Below are 19,164 nucleotides of genomic sequence, written 5' to 3'. Positions count from 1 at the left end.
AAGCGCCTATATCAATTGTTGAAACAGGGTGATGACTGAATGGATCTTTAATCATGACTGAAGATTAGTTTGAGAACTTTAAGAAAAACGGTTTTTGTTGTAAAATGCAAGGTGAGATCAACTTACCACTTTTCCTTAGGACTGAAGTAGATTATACTGTAGAAGATATAGTACCAGAACAAGCTTTCTAGACCAATGAAATCACTCTATAGGGAAAGAAAATTCTGTGGACATAAATATCCAAGAAGGAAGTGCAGGTCAGGATCCACGGTGACTAAAGATAAAGTGACTCTCACTCTGGGGCAGTGCACGGAGGCAGCAAAATACTAGTAGACACAACCATCTATCCTCAGAGTGAGTTCCACAATTGCTAAGCAATTTAATAGCCTTTTTATAATAAGATAAAACTTTAATGAAAAATTATGCCACTGAAAATACAAAGTATAACAAACCCAAACAAATTCTCTCCATTTAAACACTAACTTGTGCTTTGTAAGCACCAATTCATGTATAATACCTTTAAAGTCAAAGAATAATGACATTTTTCAAAAGTTTTAGTTTATAGAAATCTGCATTAGCTCTAAAGTACTGTCTTCTGCTGCTTAAACCCAGGAGGACTCAATTCATCTATATCTAGAAGGAATAAGAATGGCAACATTATAAACCTAGGGATTTATAAACTGACAAATTACAAATGTGTTCAAAAGACAGTGTTCAGGACAAAACTTTTGATTTTCCCCTAAGATCTATAATAGCATATAATAATTGCTTCTAATTTAATGGCTAGGTTTAAAATGTCAAAGTTACCCTCCCAAAAATATATACAGACAATCAATCACATTTGCTTATAAAAATTTCCTACCTTTTCAATGTTCTTTGGATCAGAATTAAGGGAACCCCCATGAATTTTCATTGAGAGTTACTCTGAGTTTCTGGCACCTAAGGATTTCCTTTTCTTTCTTTCCAGCTCTGTTATATTTCTTTCTTGTGCTACTTTACCTATGTTTTCTATGTGGTTACAAAGGGCAAAGGGTCTGTATTTGTTCAGTCCACTACAATGCCAGAACAGAAAATCTTTACAAAGAATTTCAAAAATTGTCCTTACAAACTAATATTATTAATAAAAAAGAGTGAATTAATACTGTTCAGCCAAATCAGTATTTTCTGGTACTCATCCTTTCTAGTTACAAATTCCATTTTCTCTTTTAGGAATATCACAACTGTCTTATGCTTCTGCCCATTGCCTTTCACTGAGACAACAGGAATTTCTGTCACAGAATAACTTTTTACAATATGACTAACTCTACTGTGCTGGTGTATAGAGTGTAGAAATGTAAAGTGCTCCCCGAGTTGGGAGAGAGAACAAGATCAATACAATGGATGAGTATGGCAACCTGCAGAAGTACCTCAAGCACAGTATAATAGAAACAGCGTGACTTCCTTGGTGAATTCTACCAAACATTCAAAGGAGACTTAATATCCATCCTTCTCAAACTATTCCAAAAAACTGAAGAGAAGGGGAAGCTCCCTGACTCATTCTACGAAGCCAACATTTGCCTGATGCCAAAACCAGGCAAGGAGAATACAAAAAAAAAAAGAAAGTTACAGGCCAATATCACTGATGAACATCAATGCAAAAATCCTCAACAAAATACTAGCAAATCAAATACAACAATACATTAAAAAGATTATACACTATGATAAGGTGGGATTTATTCCAGGGATACAGGGATGGTTCAACATTCGCAAATCAATCAATGTGATACACCACATTAATAAAATGAAGAACAAAAATCACATGATCATCTCAATAGATATGCAGAGAAAGCATCTGACAAGATACAGCATGCATTTATGATAAAAACTCTGAATAAAATGGGTATAGAAGGAAAGTACCTCAGCATAATAAAGGCCATATATGACAAACCCACAGCTAATATCATTCTTGATGATGAAAACTGAAAGCTATCCCTCTAAGAACAGGAATCATACAAGGATGCCCACTCTCACCACTCCTATTTAACATAGTACTGGAAGTCCTAGCCAGAGCAATCAGGAAAGAAAAAGAAATAAAAGGGATCCAAACTGGAAAGGAAGAAGTGAAAGTGTCACTATTTGCAGAGGACATGATTTTATATATAGAAAACCCTAAAGAATCCACCAAAAAACTTTTAGAAGTAATAAATGAATACGGTAAAGTTGCAGGATATAGAATCAACATACAAAAATCAGTTGAGTTTCTATACACTAACAATGAAGCAGCAGAAGGAGAAATTAAGAATACAACCCCATTTACAATTGCAACAAAAAGAATAAAATACCTAGGAATAAACTTAACCAAAGAGGTGAAAGATCTGTACACTGAAAACTATAAAACACTGCTGAAAGAAACTGAAGACGACACAAAGAAATGGAAAGATATTCCATGCTCTTGGATTGGAAGCGTTAACATAGTTAAGATGTCCATGCTTCCTAAAGCAATCTATGGATTTAATGCAATCCCTACCAAAGTTCCATCAACATTTTTCACAGAAATAGAACAAAGAATTTTAAAATTTATATGGCACAACAAAAGACCCCAAATAGCCAAAGCAATCCTGAGATAAAAGAACAAAGCTGGAGGTATCACACTCCCTGATTTCAAAATATACTACAAAGCTATAGTCACCAAAACAGCATGGTACTGGCACAAAAACAGACACACAGATCAATGGAATAGAATCGAAAGCCCAGAAATAAACCCACACATCTAAGGACAGCTAATCTTTGACAAAGGAGCCAAGAACATACAATGGGGAAAAGAAAGTCTCTTCAACAAATGGTGTTGGGAAAACTGGATAGCCACATGCAAAAAAATGAAAGTAGACCCTTACCTTACACCATACACAAAAATTAACTCCAAACGGATTAAAGACTTGAATGTAAGACCTAAAACCATGAAACTTCTAGAAGGAAACATAGGAAGTATGCTCTTCGACATCGGTCTTAGCAACATATTTGCAAGCACCATGTCTGATGGGGCAAGAGAAACAACAGAAAAAATGAACAAATGGGACTACATCAAGCTAAAAAGCTTCTGTACAGGAAAGGAAACCATCAACAAAACAAAAAGACAACCTAACAATTGGGAGAAGATATTTGCAAACCATATATCTGATAAGGGGTTAACCTCCAAAATATATCAAGAACTCATACATCTCAACAACAAAAAAACTACCAACCCAATTAAAAAATGGGCAAAAGACCTGAACAGACATGTCTCCAAAGAAGACATACAGATGGCCAACAGGCACATGAAAAGATGGTCAACATCATTAACTATCAGGGAAATGCAAATCAAAACTACGAGATATCACCTCACGCCCGCCAGAATGGCTATAATTAATAAGACAGGAAACAACAAGTGTTGGAGAGGATGTGGAGAGAAGTCTCATACACTGCTGGTGGGAGAGCAAACTGGCGCAGCCACGGTGGAAAATGGTATGGAGATTCCTCAAAAAATTAAGGCTAGAACTATCATATGATCCAGCTATTCCACTGCTGTGTACTCATCCAAAGAACAAGAAAACACCAATGGGTAAAGAAGATACACGGACCCCTGCGTTCATCACAGCATTATTCACAATAGCCAAGACTTGGAAGTAACCTAAGTGCCCATCAAGGGACAAATGGATAAAGAAGATGTGGTATATATACACAATGGAGCCATTTCATACTCAGCCATAAGAAATGATGAAATCCAGCCATTTGTGACAACATGGATGGACACTGAGGGTATTATGCTAAGTGAAATATGTCAGAGGGAGAAGGTCAAATACCATATGATCTCACTCATGAGTAGAAGACAACAACAACAACAAACAAACACATTGAGACAGAGATTGGATTGGTGGTTACCAGAGGGGAAGGGGGGAGGGAGGGGGGTAAAAGGAATGATTAGGCATATGTGTGTGGTGATGGATTGTAATTAGTATTTGGGTGGTGAACATGATGTAATCTATGCAGAAATAGAAGTATAATGATGTACATCTGAAATTTATACAATGTTATAAACCAATGTTGCCACATAAAAAATATATACATAAATATTTTAAAAAAAAAAAAACAGCCCGAGAATGAAGCTTAAAACACTTAGGTTTTTAACCCTGATTTCCCACTGAGCAGGTGACCTCAAGGAAGCTATTTAACCTCTCTCATTCTCAATCTCCTGATTATTTTTAAGAAAATACTACTACCCATTTAAGGGTTATTTTAAGATAACTCAGTAGGCACTCAATAAGTAATAGCTATTATTTACCTTAAGGAATGTTTGTAAATGTTTTCTGATAAAAATCAGAGAAAACTACTAATTCAACATTGTCCCTAGGAAACTAGACTAGATACAGAAAAAGCTACAATCCAATTCAATCCTATTTTATTATCTTGTCTGTGACAAGGTAATGGTGATTCTGGAAGCACCAAAATGGGAACTGAATATTATTTAGTTATTTGGCTTTAGTTATTAAATAGTTTATTAGTACATATTTAATGCTAGAGCATCTAAATTACATTTCTGTGTTTGGAGAATTACCCTCTGGATGTGTCTTAGTGGGAAGCAAAGGCTACCTTTCACTAAATCAAACATGCCTGACATCCACTTTCTTGGTCTCCCTTGCAGGCTCTGCCAGTCAGATGTACCCCCATTCTCTTCCTACTTCCCCCACCGGACTCGGACTCTCAAGTCAATGATGCAAAGAAATGAGGCCTTTAAGGAATCCATTCTGGTTAAGAGTGGCCGCAGCAGCAATCTTCCAATGTCTAATACCAACAGATAAATTCTCTGGCTCTATTACAACCTGGATAAAAATCTCTCTTAAGACCACCAAGTCTCCTTTGCTCTGAATTTATGCTCTCCAAACCATATCTGAATTACAAATTTTGTTTTCTACATATCTTAATATCAGGAAGGGCATTAACAAGTTTTCTATACACTGAAAAAGGAATAATCTATTCATAAATGAATACACAGGGGTTCTAATTTCTTTAAGTGAGTATCTTATGAGTGCACTACGTACTGGACCCCTACAACCTGATCCTCTCTGGGAAAACTGACACATCAAGTGCCAGAACACCCAAGACCCAGAACCTGAATCCAGGGGACCACTAAGGTATAATTAGTAGTGATAACTTCCATGACTAATCATTCATTTCACACCCATATACTTCTAACATAAACCACTACATAGACTACAGTACTCGACAGAAGACAGTAGGTGTCTCATGCTTTCAATGGCACTGTGCTGAAGTACAAGTGACTATTTGCCCTCTTCCATAAAAGAAAGATGATGCACCTTCAAGGTCCAAAGAGAGAGAAAGAGAGAAATGAAGATAGCATCTGAGAGGAGAGGAAGTTGGTTTTTCAAGTTCAGAAGATTCACTTTTTCCCCCAGAAGATTTTGTAAAGCCAATTTCTATATAGATAAGTTTCTACTGTATTAGACATTATTCTACTTGAAACATAAACACTCAACATTTAGAACACTGGTAAATTTAATTTACCAGAAATTCCTTCTACTTGAATTACACAATTTCTCAACTAAGCCTCCACCAACATGCTGCCCAGTCCCACTTAAGGATGAGAATGAGCAGGCAGATAATATTTACTTTTCCTGTTAAAAAGCAAACATCAAATGTACATCTTCATACCTTCATTAAAATTAGTTCCTAATTATGACTCCTGAGGTTTTGTTTCAGGTACAGAGTACATTTAAGCCAGAAAAATGGAATGATTATGTTGCAAAGAAAAAGAATTTCTCCAAAAGAATAAAACTTTTCTTGTTGCTATTTCAATATACTGACATACCATAAAGTCTAAAAAATATTAACCTAAGCATATTAATGCCCAATAAATATTAAGTAAGTCAAAGTGCAATGCTGGAATATAGTCATAACATATCTGATCCAATTTTTTACCTAGTCTCAATTTTTAACTTATTTTTTAGAGCCAGTATTCAAATATTACATATTGTACTCACAGTCCTTTCAAAAGTTATATCAACATTCAATAGACAAACCCCAAAAATCAGCTTTGGCAGGGTTAGTGTTGCTTCAACTCAACTAAGAATTCATTTTACAATTCTGTCTGTATCTGGTACAGTAATAATACAAACTGTCTTTAGAATTCTTATCAACACATTACCAAAAACATTTCAGGAATGTGAAAGCTATCACACAAATGACTGATCTTTCTTCATCACTTCTTTCTTAATATATCTCAGAAAACTAATTTTAAAAAAACTATTTATATTCACATAGACCTAAAACTGTTCACCTTTCATAATAACCCACCCCAAATGTAAATTCCCAATCTTAAAAATGGAGTTACTTTGAGCCAAAGTCAATGCCATGGGGACTGGGTGGTAGGGTGACTGTACACCTTTTTGGATCCTGATTCAAACAAATTACCTATAAAACGCCATTTTTGAGACAAATGGGGAAATGTGAATGTGGACTGGATAATCAGATATTATAAAATTTCTGTAATTTTAGGGAGTATGATAATGGTATTATATGACTGGTTATATTAGGTCCTTATTTTTTTAAGGGATACATATGTAAATTTTAGAAGTGACATGAAAATATCAGAATCTGAAATACAACAGGAAAAAAAACAAGCAATTATGGTGAAATGTTGATAAATAGAGGGAGGAGTCATTATATTATCCTATTTTCACGTATGTATGTTATTTAACATGTTACGTTTGTTACTTATGTTAAAATTTTTCATAGAAAGAAAGAGAAAAAAAGGAATGAAAGAAAAAAATAAACAACCCAGAGTTACCTTTTCCCACTCAATTCAATCTGGCCTTTCTTATTGAAGAAGAACTTGGAATCATTATACCCCCATCCATTCCATTTCATAATTTCTTGCCTAATGAGAAGAAAAAAATATATAAATAAGACCTATGTTAAACATCTCAAAACTGAACAGTGTATCATTGACTATTAACTTTCACAATCATTTAAAAGACCTTATCCCACTAATATCATATTAGTTTAAACAAAATACATATCAAAATGTCTATAGCAATATTTCTACATATAGAATCATTCTGATAAGCAGCACCTGCTTCACAAACGGCTACAACCACCAAATTTAATGCATTCAAAGGAAAAAGGAAGAACAAAGGAGAAAAGTATGCTTTACTTTGCACGTTATTGAGTTTACCTTATAAGATGGCCTAAAAAATTATGCAATTAAAATAAATTCACTTGAACAGGAAACAAATTTTTGCATATATTAGAAAAATCAAAATTATTAATCTTCTGCTATGATGAAAAAGATCAATTTACAAAATAAGTTCACTATTAATGACACTACTAGTAGCAGATACTTTTAATAAAGTAGATTAAAAATCTGAGTACTCGGTTTACATTCTAAATCCTTCAACTTTCACATAACTACCAATCTCCACCTTGACCTACACATTAACATTAACATAATAGTTAATGACTATAACAGTTTTCAGTATTCCAAAACAATATGCTATTTTTAATTTCCAAACTGCCAGTATTTCATAGTTTTAGAAATCATTTTCATCAAAATCAGTGACTTACTCATTCAATTTTGCACATTACATGAGAACAGATAGGTCTGGGCCTAGACAGAACACAATAAGCAATCACACTTCAGCGCTGTGTCAGCGTTTATTACATGTTTTAGCACGGTGCCCTAGTATACCTGGGCTACTGAAATAAAGTGATGGTGAATCTTCTTACCGAAAATTCAATCACGCAGTTTATAATGAACATACTTAAAAGAAAACTCTTCTCTATACAGAAAGTTATTTATTGCATTAAAATTTCAAAATACATCACAAGAAAAAAAATTTGTAACTGTGTGGTGATGGATGTTACCTAGACTTATTGTGGTGATCATTTCACAACACATACAAATATCAAATCATTATTGTGGTACACCAAACTAATATAACATTACATGTCAATTATATCTCAATATTTTTAAAAATTTCAAAATAAACAAGGATGTACTGAGAAAGCGTTCTAATTCTCCATTATTCTCAAGAAAGAAGAAAATGACAATTGACAAGCAAATTTTGTATTACCATCATAATTCTTTATCCAGTTCAAAGGCTTTTCAAACAAGTGGAACACTAACACAATACAATTGAACCAAATACAGGTCATTAATTGTGTACTGAAATCTCCACCTATACATAAAATTAAGAAAAAGAAATGAGGAATACTTTCTTTAAAATTATAGGTTGCTATCAATAAAAACTATAATCCCTATACAAAAACAAACTGTTCAAAAAGTATCTCAAGAGTATCAATCCAGAGACTGGATTTGTAGATAAGCCTGTTATAAACTATCATCCAATATTTTCTTCTGATTTCACATTCCTACCTCCCTGTAGAGGAAGGTTTTGGAAGAAAGATTTTGGAAAAATCTCTATAGAAAAATCTTATGACTAATGTCACCATTGACACACTCGTTTTCTTTTTCTTTCTTTCTTTTTTGCTGAGGAAGATTGGCCCTGGGCTAACATCCGTGCCCATCTTCCTCTACTTTATATGGGACACCGCCACAGCATGGCTTGAGAAGTGGTGCGTCAGTGCGCGCTCGGGATCCGAACCTGCGAACCCCAGGCCGCCGAAGTGGAGTGTGCGCACTTAACTGCCGCGCCACCGGGCCAGCCCCGACACGCTCGTTTTCTTAAGATTACACTTTCTAAAAAAGATGAGGTTATCATCCACTGTGCTTTTTTCATGGTTATATTCTCTTCAATTTGATGAAGTATAATTTACTTAATATTTAATTTTTATATTTCCATAATAATTTACATTAGGATAATACATACATTTTAATTAACATCTTTACTTAATGTTTTATAATATGTACATAAATTTTTGTATGTGAAATGCATTTTATTAGTTAGTGAATTTACACATTTGTCATGGAGCCTGTACTATATGAAACAGTAGTTTGGTGTTACACAAAATAAATACAAAAATACCAATATAGTCATTTTGCTTTGGTATTACTACCACTAGGCACTGGGAGATTATTTCAGTACAGATGTTGAATTTGGAATGTTTACAAAACTTAACAATGAGAATCATTTTCCTTAAAATTATGTGTAGAATTTTAAAAAATTATTCCCAGATGGCCTCAAAGTAAAAAGCTAAACCTCATTATATGTCTTCACTCTTAGTACTTCACGAGAAAAATGAGTCAAGGTAAGCAGGAAATAACTGCTGCTGTATGCTAAAAAGTTAAGAGATTTACATATTGAAGAATCTTTGGCCTTAAATTTTCAGTTGGGTAATATCCTAAAGACCTTCCAAGTTTTCTACTGTAGACTAAGGTACCTTTTTCTCTCTTTTCATCTCAATCAGAAAGTTCTGCCTATGATATGGGCCTTACCATATTTATACCAACTTTTGGAGCCTTGCCAGAAGTTGAGATGTAGGCATTTGGAATGCATTTGTGTCCCCCAAAACAGCGTTATGATGCTTAAATAGTATATAATTAAAATCTAGGTTACTCCAAAACCAATCTTCAAGTACTCCTTCAAGTGTTAAAAAAAAAAAAAAAAAGTAGGCAAATTTCCTAGGCTTCTGGTTTTAAACTTTTACACACGTCCCCTAAAATTACTAATATATTCTATGACAGTTAAACACAACTGTGTGATTACATTAAACCTTAAAATAACTTCTTGTATAGAAAATAAGAGTAACGAGTACACTGAAGAGTAGGAGTACACTGAAGGGCATTATAGCATTAACATTTTTAAAACTGGAGTAAAACTTTACACAGTCATAGAATTCTAAAGCTAAAAAGGTCCTTAGAAACCACCGAGTTCAACTGCTCATTTTTCAGATGAAGAAACCTGTGCCCAGAGAGGCGCTCATGATTACATAGCTAAGCTAGCTGTATCAGAGGCAAACTCCCAGTCGCACGATTCTTCCTTTTGAGAGAGGTAATATCTGAAACCCACTAAGTCATTAAGCCCTCAGGTAATTAAAATGGTTTAAAGAAATCCTTTTTTCATCACATAAACATTTTTAAAAGCACTATTACATTTTATTATTATAGTCATTCTTCCACACTTGACCTAAAAGAAAACACTCAAAAATCAAGAAATATGGTTGTGTCGGTAAGTCCAATGCCCCATACTTCTTCTATCTATAGTATAAGGAATTCTGCCATTCAGAGTAATGATCCCAAAGCACTGCAAGCACTGAAATGAAGTCAAAGAATCACCAATTTCCCATAAGATTCAAATAAAAGGATTCAATTGTTCCAACCCCAGAGATCAACTAACCAGACTGATCTCTCAGACTTTCCAATTCTTTGAGCTAACTACACCAAATTTAATGTCTTCAAAATGCAAGACACCTCCTCCTGGCAAGAAAAAAGAAAAGTTGGTTTGATTTTACTACATGAAAAAAATAAAACAAATGTCTTATAAATTTACACATCTGACCACAGTACCAAATGGCAAAAAAACACACTGTAGTAGCTGGACCTAGCAAAAGAAAATGGAGACATAAAATAGCATCACATATACACAAGGTGGCAGCATTCTCCCATGATATAGATAGTCTTTATTTTGCATTTCCCAGTGCTGTAGTTTGCACAATTTTTAAACGAAATATTTAGATTTATCATTATTTTTATGAAAACCATAAAGAGTTAATTTCTTTATTCTTAAAATGGGAAATTTTCACTTTTAAGTCTCTGCACATACATAGATTAATAGATTACTATTCCTCTAACAGTAATAAATTGTAAGCATCTTGATATAAATGCATGGTTTCTACCATTACTATTTCTAATCCTGATATTCTTCATTAGAAAAATCAGGAAAATGAAAATATGCTTTAACTACTTTTATTTGAGGTTAGCAATAAAAAAGTTCAGCAAGCTGATAACTAAAAAAAAAAAAGAATTTTTTTCAAATATAATTCCAATAAGCGAAATTCTAAATAAAAGATACTTCATTACTCAGTTCAGATGAAAACCAAATTTTTATCTCTTTTTCAATTTAAACAATGAGAAAAAGATCATATGATCTCAGAGCTTTTGAAAAACAAAAACTAAAGTATGAAACTTAAGCCCCAGTGCTGGATTTCTAACTAACCAAGCTCAGTATCAGTTAAATTCAAATTAATTCCATATGTAGTACCATATGTAGAAGTTAAAAATAAAAACTCTTTCAAGGATTTTTTTTGTGCTAATTAAAATTCTTATTATCCAGTTGTGTGCCTAATTACTTCAAGATCTAGATAACCTAAAGGAAATCATGAAGGTAAAAAACAAAAGTGATGAGAGAGCTACCAAGATTTGATCAATAAAACAGATATATCCCTGAAAAGATATACTACAAAAATTCCTATAAATGAAGTAATAGTCCTACCAGCTTCTTTTATTTAAAAAAAAAAATTGAAGCTGAGTGTCCATTAAAAATATAAAGGCCAAATGAGAGGAGAAAACTATAGAATATTGTTTAACTCTAAATTTAAGTTAAAAAATATATGCTTTAAAATAAATTTAAAACCACGTTCATATCTAGTCTACAGGTCCTACAAAAGTATTTCTAAAAACTCAATAGCAAATTTCCTATAAAACTATTTATAATGCTTACTGCCTCAATCTAACAGTGCAACTAATTCCCTTTCAAATAGTTTAATCTAAATAGCTTAGTTATAGAGAAAGCCACTTTTTAAAAGAACAGCAAAAAATCAAATAAAAGACATAGTTAAGATTGAAAGAGTAATCAAAAACCTCCCCAAAAACAAAAATCTAGGACAAGACAGCTTCCCTGGTGAATTCTACCAAATATTCAAAGATTTAACACCTATCCTTCTCAAACTCTTCCAAAAAATTGAAGAAGAGGGATACTTCCTAACTCATTTTATGAGGCCAACATCACCCTGACACTAAAACCAGACAAGGACAACACCAAAAAAAGAAAATTAGAGGGGCCGGCCCTGTGGCCTAGTGGGTAAGTTCGGCGTGCTCCGCTTCAGTGGCCCAGGTTTGGTTCCCAGGTGCAGACCTACACCACTCGTCAGCAGCCATGTTGTGGCAGTGACCCACATACAAAGTAGAGGAAGACTGGCACAGATGTTAGCTCAGGGACAACCTTCCTCAGCAAAAAGAGGAAGATTAGTAACAGATGTTAGCCCAAGGAGAATCTTCCTCAGCAAAAAAAGAGAAAGAAAGAAAGAAAATTACAGACCAATATCGCTGATAAACATTGATGCAAATATCCACAACAAAATATTAGCAAATCAAATACAACAATACATTAAAAAGATCATACACCATGATCAAGTGGGATTTATTCCATAGATGCAACGATGGTTCAATATCTGCAAATCAATCAACACAATACACCACATTAACAAAATGAAGAACAAAAATCACATGATCATCTCAACAGATGCAGAGAAAGCATTTGACAAGATTCAGCATCCATTTATGGTGAAAACTCTAAATAAAATGGGTATAGAAGGAAAGTATCTCAATGTAATAAAGGTCATTTATGACAAACCCACAGCTAACATCATATTCAATGGTGAAAAATTGAAAGCTATTCCTCTAAGAACAAGAACAAGACAAGGATGCCCACTCTAGCCACTCTTATTCAACATGGTATTGGAAGTGTTAGCCAGAACAATTAGGCAAGAAAAAAAACGAAAGAGATCCAAATTGGAAAGGAAGAAGTAAAACTGTCACTACTTGCAGATCACATGATTTTATATACAGAAAACCCTAAAGAATCCACTAGAAAACTACTAGAAATAATAAACAAACACAGTAAAGTTGCAGAGTACAAAATCAACATACAAAAATCAGTTGAGTTTCTATACACTAACAACAAAATAGCAGAAAGAGAAATCTAGAAGACAATTCCATTTAGAATTGTAGCAAAAAGAATAAAATACCTAGGAATAAATTTAACCAAGGAGGTGAAAGATCTGTACACTGAAACTATAAGACATTGTTGAAAGAAATCAAAGACATAAAGAAATGGAAAGATATTCCACGCTCATGGATTGGAAGAATTAACATAGTTAAAATGTCCTTATTACCAAAAGCAATCTATAGATTCAGTGCAATCCCTATCAAAGTCCCAATGACATTTTTCACAAAAATAGAACAAAGAATCCTAAAATTTATATGGAACAATAAAAGACCCCAAATAGCCAAAACAATCTTGAGAAAAAAGAACAAAGCTGGAGGCATCATACTCCCTAATTTCAAAGTATACTACGAAGCTGTAGTAATCAAAACAGCAAGGTACTGGCAGAAAAACAGACACACAGATCAATAGAACAGAATTGAGAGCACAAAAATAAACCCACACATTTAGGGACAGCTAATTTTTAACAAAGGAGCTAAGAATATACAATGGAGAAAGGAAAGCCTCTTCAAGAAATGGTGTTGGGAAAATTGGACAGCCACATGCAACAGAATGAAAGTAGGCCATTATCTTACACCATACACAAAAATTAACTCAAAATAGATTAAAGACTTGAATGTAAGACCTGAAACCACAAAACTCCTAGAAAAACACACAGGCAGTATACTCTCCAACATCGTTCCTAGCAATATCTTTTTGGATATGTCTCCTCAGGCAAGGGAAACAACAACAACAAAAATAAACAAATGGGACTACATCAAACTAAAAAGCTTCTGCACAGCAAAGGAAATCTACCAACTGGGAGAAGATATTCACAAATCACATATCCAATAAGAGGTTAATATGTAAAATATATAAAGAATTCATACAACTAACCACAAAAAAACAACCTGATTAAAAAATGAGCAGAGGATCTGAACATTTTCCCAAAGATAAACACACGGCCAACAGGCACATAAAAAGACGTTCAACATCACTAATTATTAGGAAAATGCAAATCAAGACTACAATGAGATATCACGTCATGCCTGTCAGAAAGGCTATTATGAAAAAGACAAGAAATAACAAACGTTGGAGAGGATGTGGAGAAAAGGGAACCCTCGTACACCACTGGTGGGAACGTAAAATGGTGTAGCCACTATGGAAAACAGTATGGAAATTCCTCAAAAAATTAAGAATAGAACTGCCATATGATCCAGCTATTCCACTTCTGGGTATTTATCCAAGAAGATGAAAACACTAATTCAAAAAGATATATGCACCCCTATGTTCACTGCACCATTATTTACAATAGTCAAGACTTGGAAACAACCTAAGACTTGGAAACAACCTAAGTGCCCATCAACGGATGAATGGGTAAAGAAGATTGGTATATATACACAATGGACTACTACTCGGCCATAAAAAATATGAAATCTTGCCACTTGTGACAACATGGATGGACCTTGAGGGTAGTATGCTAAGCAAAATAAGTCAGACAGAAAAAGACAAATACCATATGATTTCACTCATATGTGGAAGACAAAAAAAAACTACTACAACAACAAACAAACACATAGATACAGAGAACAGATTGTTGATTACCAGAGGAGAAGGTGGGTAGGGGTAAGGCAGAAGGGGTAAAGGAGGACGTTTGTACAGTGATGGAGGAACTCTAGACTTTTGGTGGTGAACGTGATATAGTCTATACAGAAGTCGAAATACAATGATGTACACCTGAAATTTATATAATGTTATAAACCAATGTTACCTCAATAAATATATATATATAATTAATATGTTACACAGCCAAAAAAATAAAATAAAATTCATAGTAAAAAAAAAAAAAGACCTGGATAGATTATCACCACTTAATTAACACTGCTGCAAATCTCACAGTTCCAACATTGTTAAAACATTTGACTTAGAAAACAGATAAATGCCATCAGGCTTTGATAGCTTGACACCATTAAATATCTGAATCATAGACTATTTCCTCCTGCCCTGATTAAAACTCACCAAGCTACTTCTAATTATACTTCATTTCCTACAGAGAAAAAATGGCCAACTGAAATGGCCAGGAGGCTTGATAATTTTATTTTTTCATCCTGAATTTGTCTACTGGCATTCTAATTAACTTCGGTTACTAATGAGGTTAGTTAACACAAGTCAGACTACCTAAATATGACTGACTCCAGGACCCTTCAAAATCAGGTTTCTGGACAGGTCAACAAGATAATATCTTGGCCCTCTAGACAGTGAGCCTTCTTCTTGCAAAACCTGGACATTATCATGTGACACTTTGTGAACTTCAACATGAATTTCAATCTTCCCTCACTATCCCCATTGTAAGTTTTAAAACTCTAGTTGCCACGATAAAAATTTGGCCCTTCCATGTAATAAGTTATTCATCAACTTTCTAATTTTTTCCAATGTGATAGTGTAAAATAGATTAAATATAAGAATTAACACAGAGAAAGTTGTTAGCAAGAACATGGAGAAGAGGAACCTACATGCTTTACTGGTAAGCCACTCCACAGAGCAATCAGGTGCTAAGTTTTCAAAGGTAATGCCATTTCTATGACCCAGTTAAACAACTCCTGGGTATATATTCGGGAGAAATTCACATATAGCTCCATAAGGGAACATGTTTGATATATTCTCTGGAGCATTGTTTGTAAGAGTAGCTGGAGGCATCACTATAGGAATGGATAAGTGGTAAGTTAATTCCATGAAATACTTACTATGCAGTAATCAGAAGCAGTGAGGTAGATAGATATGTATACAGAAGCATGAAGAGATTTTTTTTAAACAGTGGTGAACACAAAAGGAGAAACAATAAGGTCTACAGCATAATACCATTTAAGCAAATTAAAAATATACATACTAAATAACACTGCATATTTTACAAAACATGTACATATATATTCAAGAACATTCATGAGTGCCCAATGGGGGAGGGGGCAGATGGGATTAGGAATCAGAGATGGAAGAAAATAAAAATAAGAGAGACCTCGCATTTGTTCACAGACAAATGAACTAAAAAAGTATGATTACCACAACTCGGAACCTGAAGTAAATATGCGGCTCAGCCCTTGAATCTCAGCGCAGTTTCTCTCTGTTCCAAGAAAACAATTCTTTCTTTCACATATATACAGAAATTCCATGATGGTTTGTTATAAAGCCCATTGTTGGGCTTCTTAGCCATCTCTACAAGTTTTCGGGTCTCTTTAAATAATAGAATTCCATTAAGAATGAGTCAGCTTCAAACATACAGCAAATCAAATACATATTTAACTTCTCACAGTCAATTTTTTATAGTTTACAAGAAACTGGCACTTTGAAGAAACTTTTTAAAACCTGAATTCAAGGGTCAAAAATTGTGTCCTCAAGGTCCAATTCCTATTATACTTGCCATGAATTAACGAATGGAAGAAAAAGGATTACATGGGTATGGGAAAAAAATCTTATAGGCCGATGCACAAAGAAGTGGGGAAAGAAGAGATGACGGAGGCAAATAAGGCAAAGGCCAGCCTTACTCCTTGGCAGACTAATCTGGCACTCACTACCCACTGCAAGTTCCTGGGGTGCCTTCCCTTAGCCACAGATTTTTTACCTACTACCAAATTCTACCAATTAGAAATTCATTATTGTTTGAATAATCTCTTTGAAAGTGGTAATACAGACTATTAGTCATTCACACTTGTAGTATATATTCCAAATATTTTGTACTAGAGCAGGTGTGTACACACATGCACACACACTCACACAAGCTTGGTACCTGCCATTCTGAAGGCCTGGAAAGGCACAACCATATTATCAGTTACCCTCACGTGTTGGCCTACATGAATGAGGAAAACAACCCAAATAAAACCCAAATAAATCATTATCACGGAGTTGTCGCCACAAAAGACAGAGAACAAGGATGTACACTTCCCTTGACCACTTGTGCTCCCTGGACTATACTTTATTTTTTTATTTTTTATTTTTTTTATAATTTTATTTATTTTTCCCCCAAAGCCCCAGTAGATAGCTATATGTCACAGCTGCACATCCTTCTAGTTGCTGTATGTGGGACGCGGCCCCAGCGTGGCCGGAGAAGCGGTGCGTCAGTGCGCGCCCGGGATCCGAACCCGGGCCGCCAGCAGCGGAGCGCACGCACTTAACCGCTAAGCCACAGGGCCGGCCCTGGACTATACTTTAGATTTCATGATTTGTTCCCTCCACTGTCCATTTGTAATCTAATTTAGGTAACCCACTCCAGACTTTCTCTACCACCAACTAGGAAAATGCCAACTCACCTTCATCGTTCCCTCCCTGCCTGCTAGTATTTAGAAGAGAAATTGTATCACAAGCTTATTATATTGACCAATCTATAAGTGACCAAAGGTCATTTCTGGTACAGCCTTACCTGTCCGCAAAAACTATAAAACTGAACAAAACAAAGAAAATATAAATGTCTCCAAAAATATGTATGTTATTTTAACACAGAAACCAAGCCTCTGAGTTCCCTTTCTTAGCTGTCCTCCAGGGGACAGCCAACCAATACCCTTGGCAAAACCCTAAAAAGGTCAAGTGTGAAATCCATACCTCCTTGATATACACAGCCTTCTTGCTGTAACAAGTGTTTTTTACTTAAAACAGTAATATAATAACAAGCAGCAGCCCCTTCTACTTTAAACGACAGATAGTTGGAATTGTTACCTTTGCTTCTGGCAAACCCACAGAAAAAGATGAACTCCACGAAGTCTAAGGAGAGAGAAAAAGAATCTCTAGCAGTGGGGTGTCAGAATCTACATTTTAAACAAGCAACAAGCACCTCCAGAAAATTCTGACTCAAGCCATCCACAGACCACACTTGGGTAAACACTGCCTTAAGATTTGAGGGAAAGTTGAGAGCCGAAGCCTCATCTGTTGAAAAGCCACAAAGGGATACAAAGCCTTGATGTAAATGGTTTAAAATCAAGTTGCTGTCACCCAAACGTTATCAAAATCAGGAGGGACTGGAATTGAGGGAAAGAAAAACTTTAAACTCACTGCACTATAGGAGAAGATGGACCTGAGTAGAGTTTTGCTACAAAACAAGAGGGCTGCAAGAGGGCCAAGTAGGGGCACTTACCATGTGGAAGACGGGGTGGGGGGAACAGAGGTAACAGGGAATGGAGATTTAGTTACATGATGGGGGGCGGGTAGACAGGTCTGTACCCAAATTTTACACAGGATTATCCTGGAAAGGGGAATGAGGGCTACTCAGAGATAATATTTTCTAATTCAAATTTTAGGAAAGTTGATCTGTTTTGGAACTTCTCCTAGTTTATAATAATGTTAAGAGGGTTACAAAGCATAAAAATTAAGAAAATGATTTATCAAACAACTTGTCTTTAGCACAATAGTATGTTTATTCAAATTCCAATATATGTAGCAACTGAGAAGAGTTGCAATGAGAAACAGCACAACAGTGACCATCGTGTGCACGATACTGACAATGAGCCTACCACACAGTATGAAAAACTGCTGATGCTCTTCACTCTTTGGGTTCTTCCTTTCCTCCCTAACACATAAGGTGACATTTATAGAAATCTGTTCTCACTATTAAAATGCCATGGTCAACACTGAGTACCTCTTCTTGTTGGGTTTCGCCCTTCAGAAACTGTTTAAGCACTGAATTAGTATTACTCCTTTCTGTACAGTTTACTGCAACAGTAATAGTATTGCATAATACAGTAAAGCTAACAGTTTTACAATTATCTCATTTCCTTCCCACATTAATTCGGTGACATAGATGTTATCTCTATTTAAAACATGAGAAAACAAGTTCAGAAAGATTCAGTAACTTGTCCAGGATCACATAAAGAGTACACGACACAACTAGGATTTAAATCTTGGTCATCTAGTTCCAACACTCCTTAACTACCAAGCTAGGATTTCAATATACTCACTGATTGCCACACGAGGAATACAAAGTATTACAAGAGCTCAGGTAACTTAGTGTTCATCTCTAGCTAAGAGGAAAAAGGCTTCACTGTGGTAGTATCTAACCTTCCAATTGCTTTGGAAAATGGTAGAAATTCAATAATCAAGCAAGGCAGAAAAAACACAAGGACTTTCCTATGCTAGTAAATAGCCCAAACTGGCTGAAGCATAGAGCACATGCAGGAAAGTCATGGAGAACAGCAGAGAGCCTTGAATGCCAAATTAAAGGAATTAGAGCTTTACTTCAATAATCAATAGGGAGCAATAGGATCAAAAC

General features: G+C 34.9%; 1 protein-coding gene across 2 annotated transcripts in view; it reads right to left on the bottom strand.

Annotated features, from left to right (window-relative positions):
* The window catches only part of AGPS (alkylglycerone phosphate synthase), a 142,210-nt gene that overhangs the window by 109,543 nt on the left and 13,503 nt on the right, over nucleotides 1-19,164 (bottom strand). For both annotated transcript variants that reach the window (XM_058549317.1, XM_058549315.1), the window contains exon 2: nucleotides 6,821-6,910. In XM_058549317.1, the coding sequence (XP_058405300.1) occupies nucleotides 6,821-6,910 (90 nt within the window). The remainder of the gene's footprint in view (nucleotides 1-6,820; nucleotides 6,911-19,164) is intronic.

Source organism: Diceros bicornis, chromosome 10, assembly GCF_020826845.1.
Source record: "Diceros bicornis minor isolate mBicDic1 chromosome 10, mDicBic1.mat.cur, whole genome shotgun sequence".
Taxonomy (NCBI): Eukaryota; Metazoa; Chordata; class Mammalia; order Perissodactyla; family Rhinocerotidae; genus Diceros; species Diceros bicornis.
This window is presented reverse-complemented; position numbering and strand designations above follow the sequence as displayed.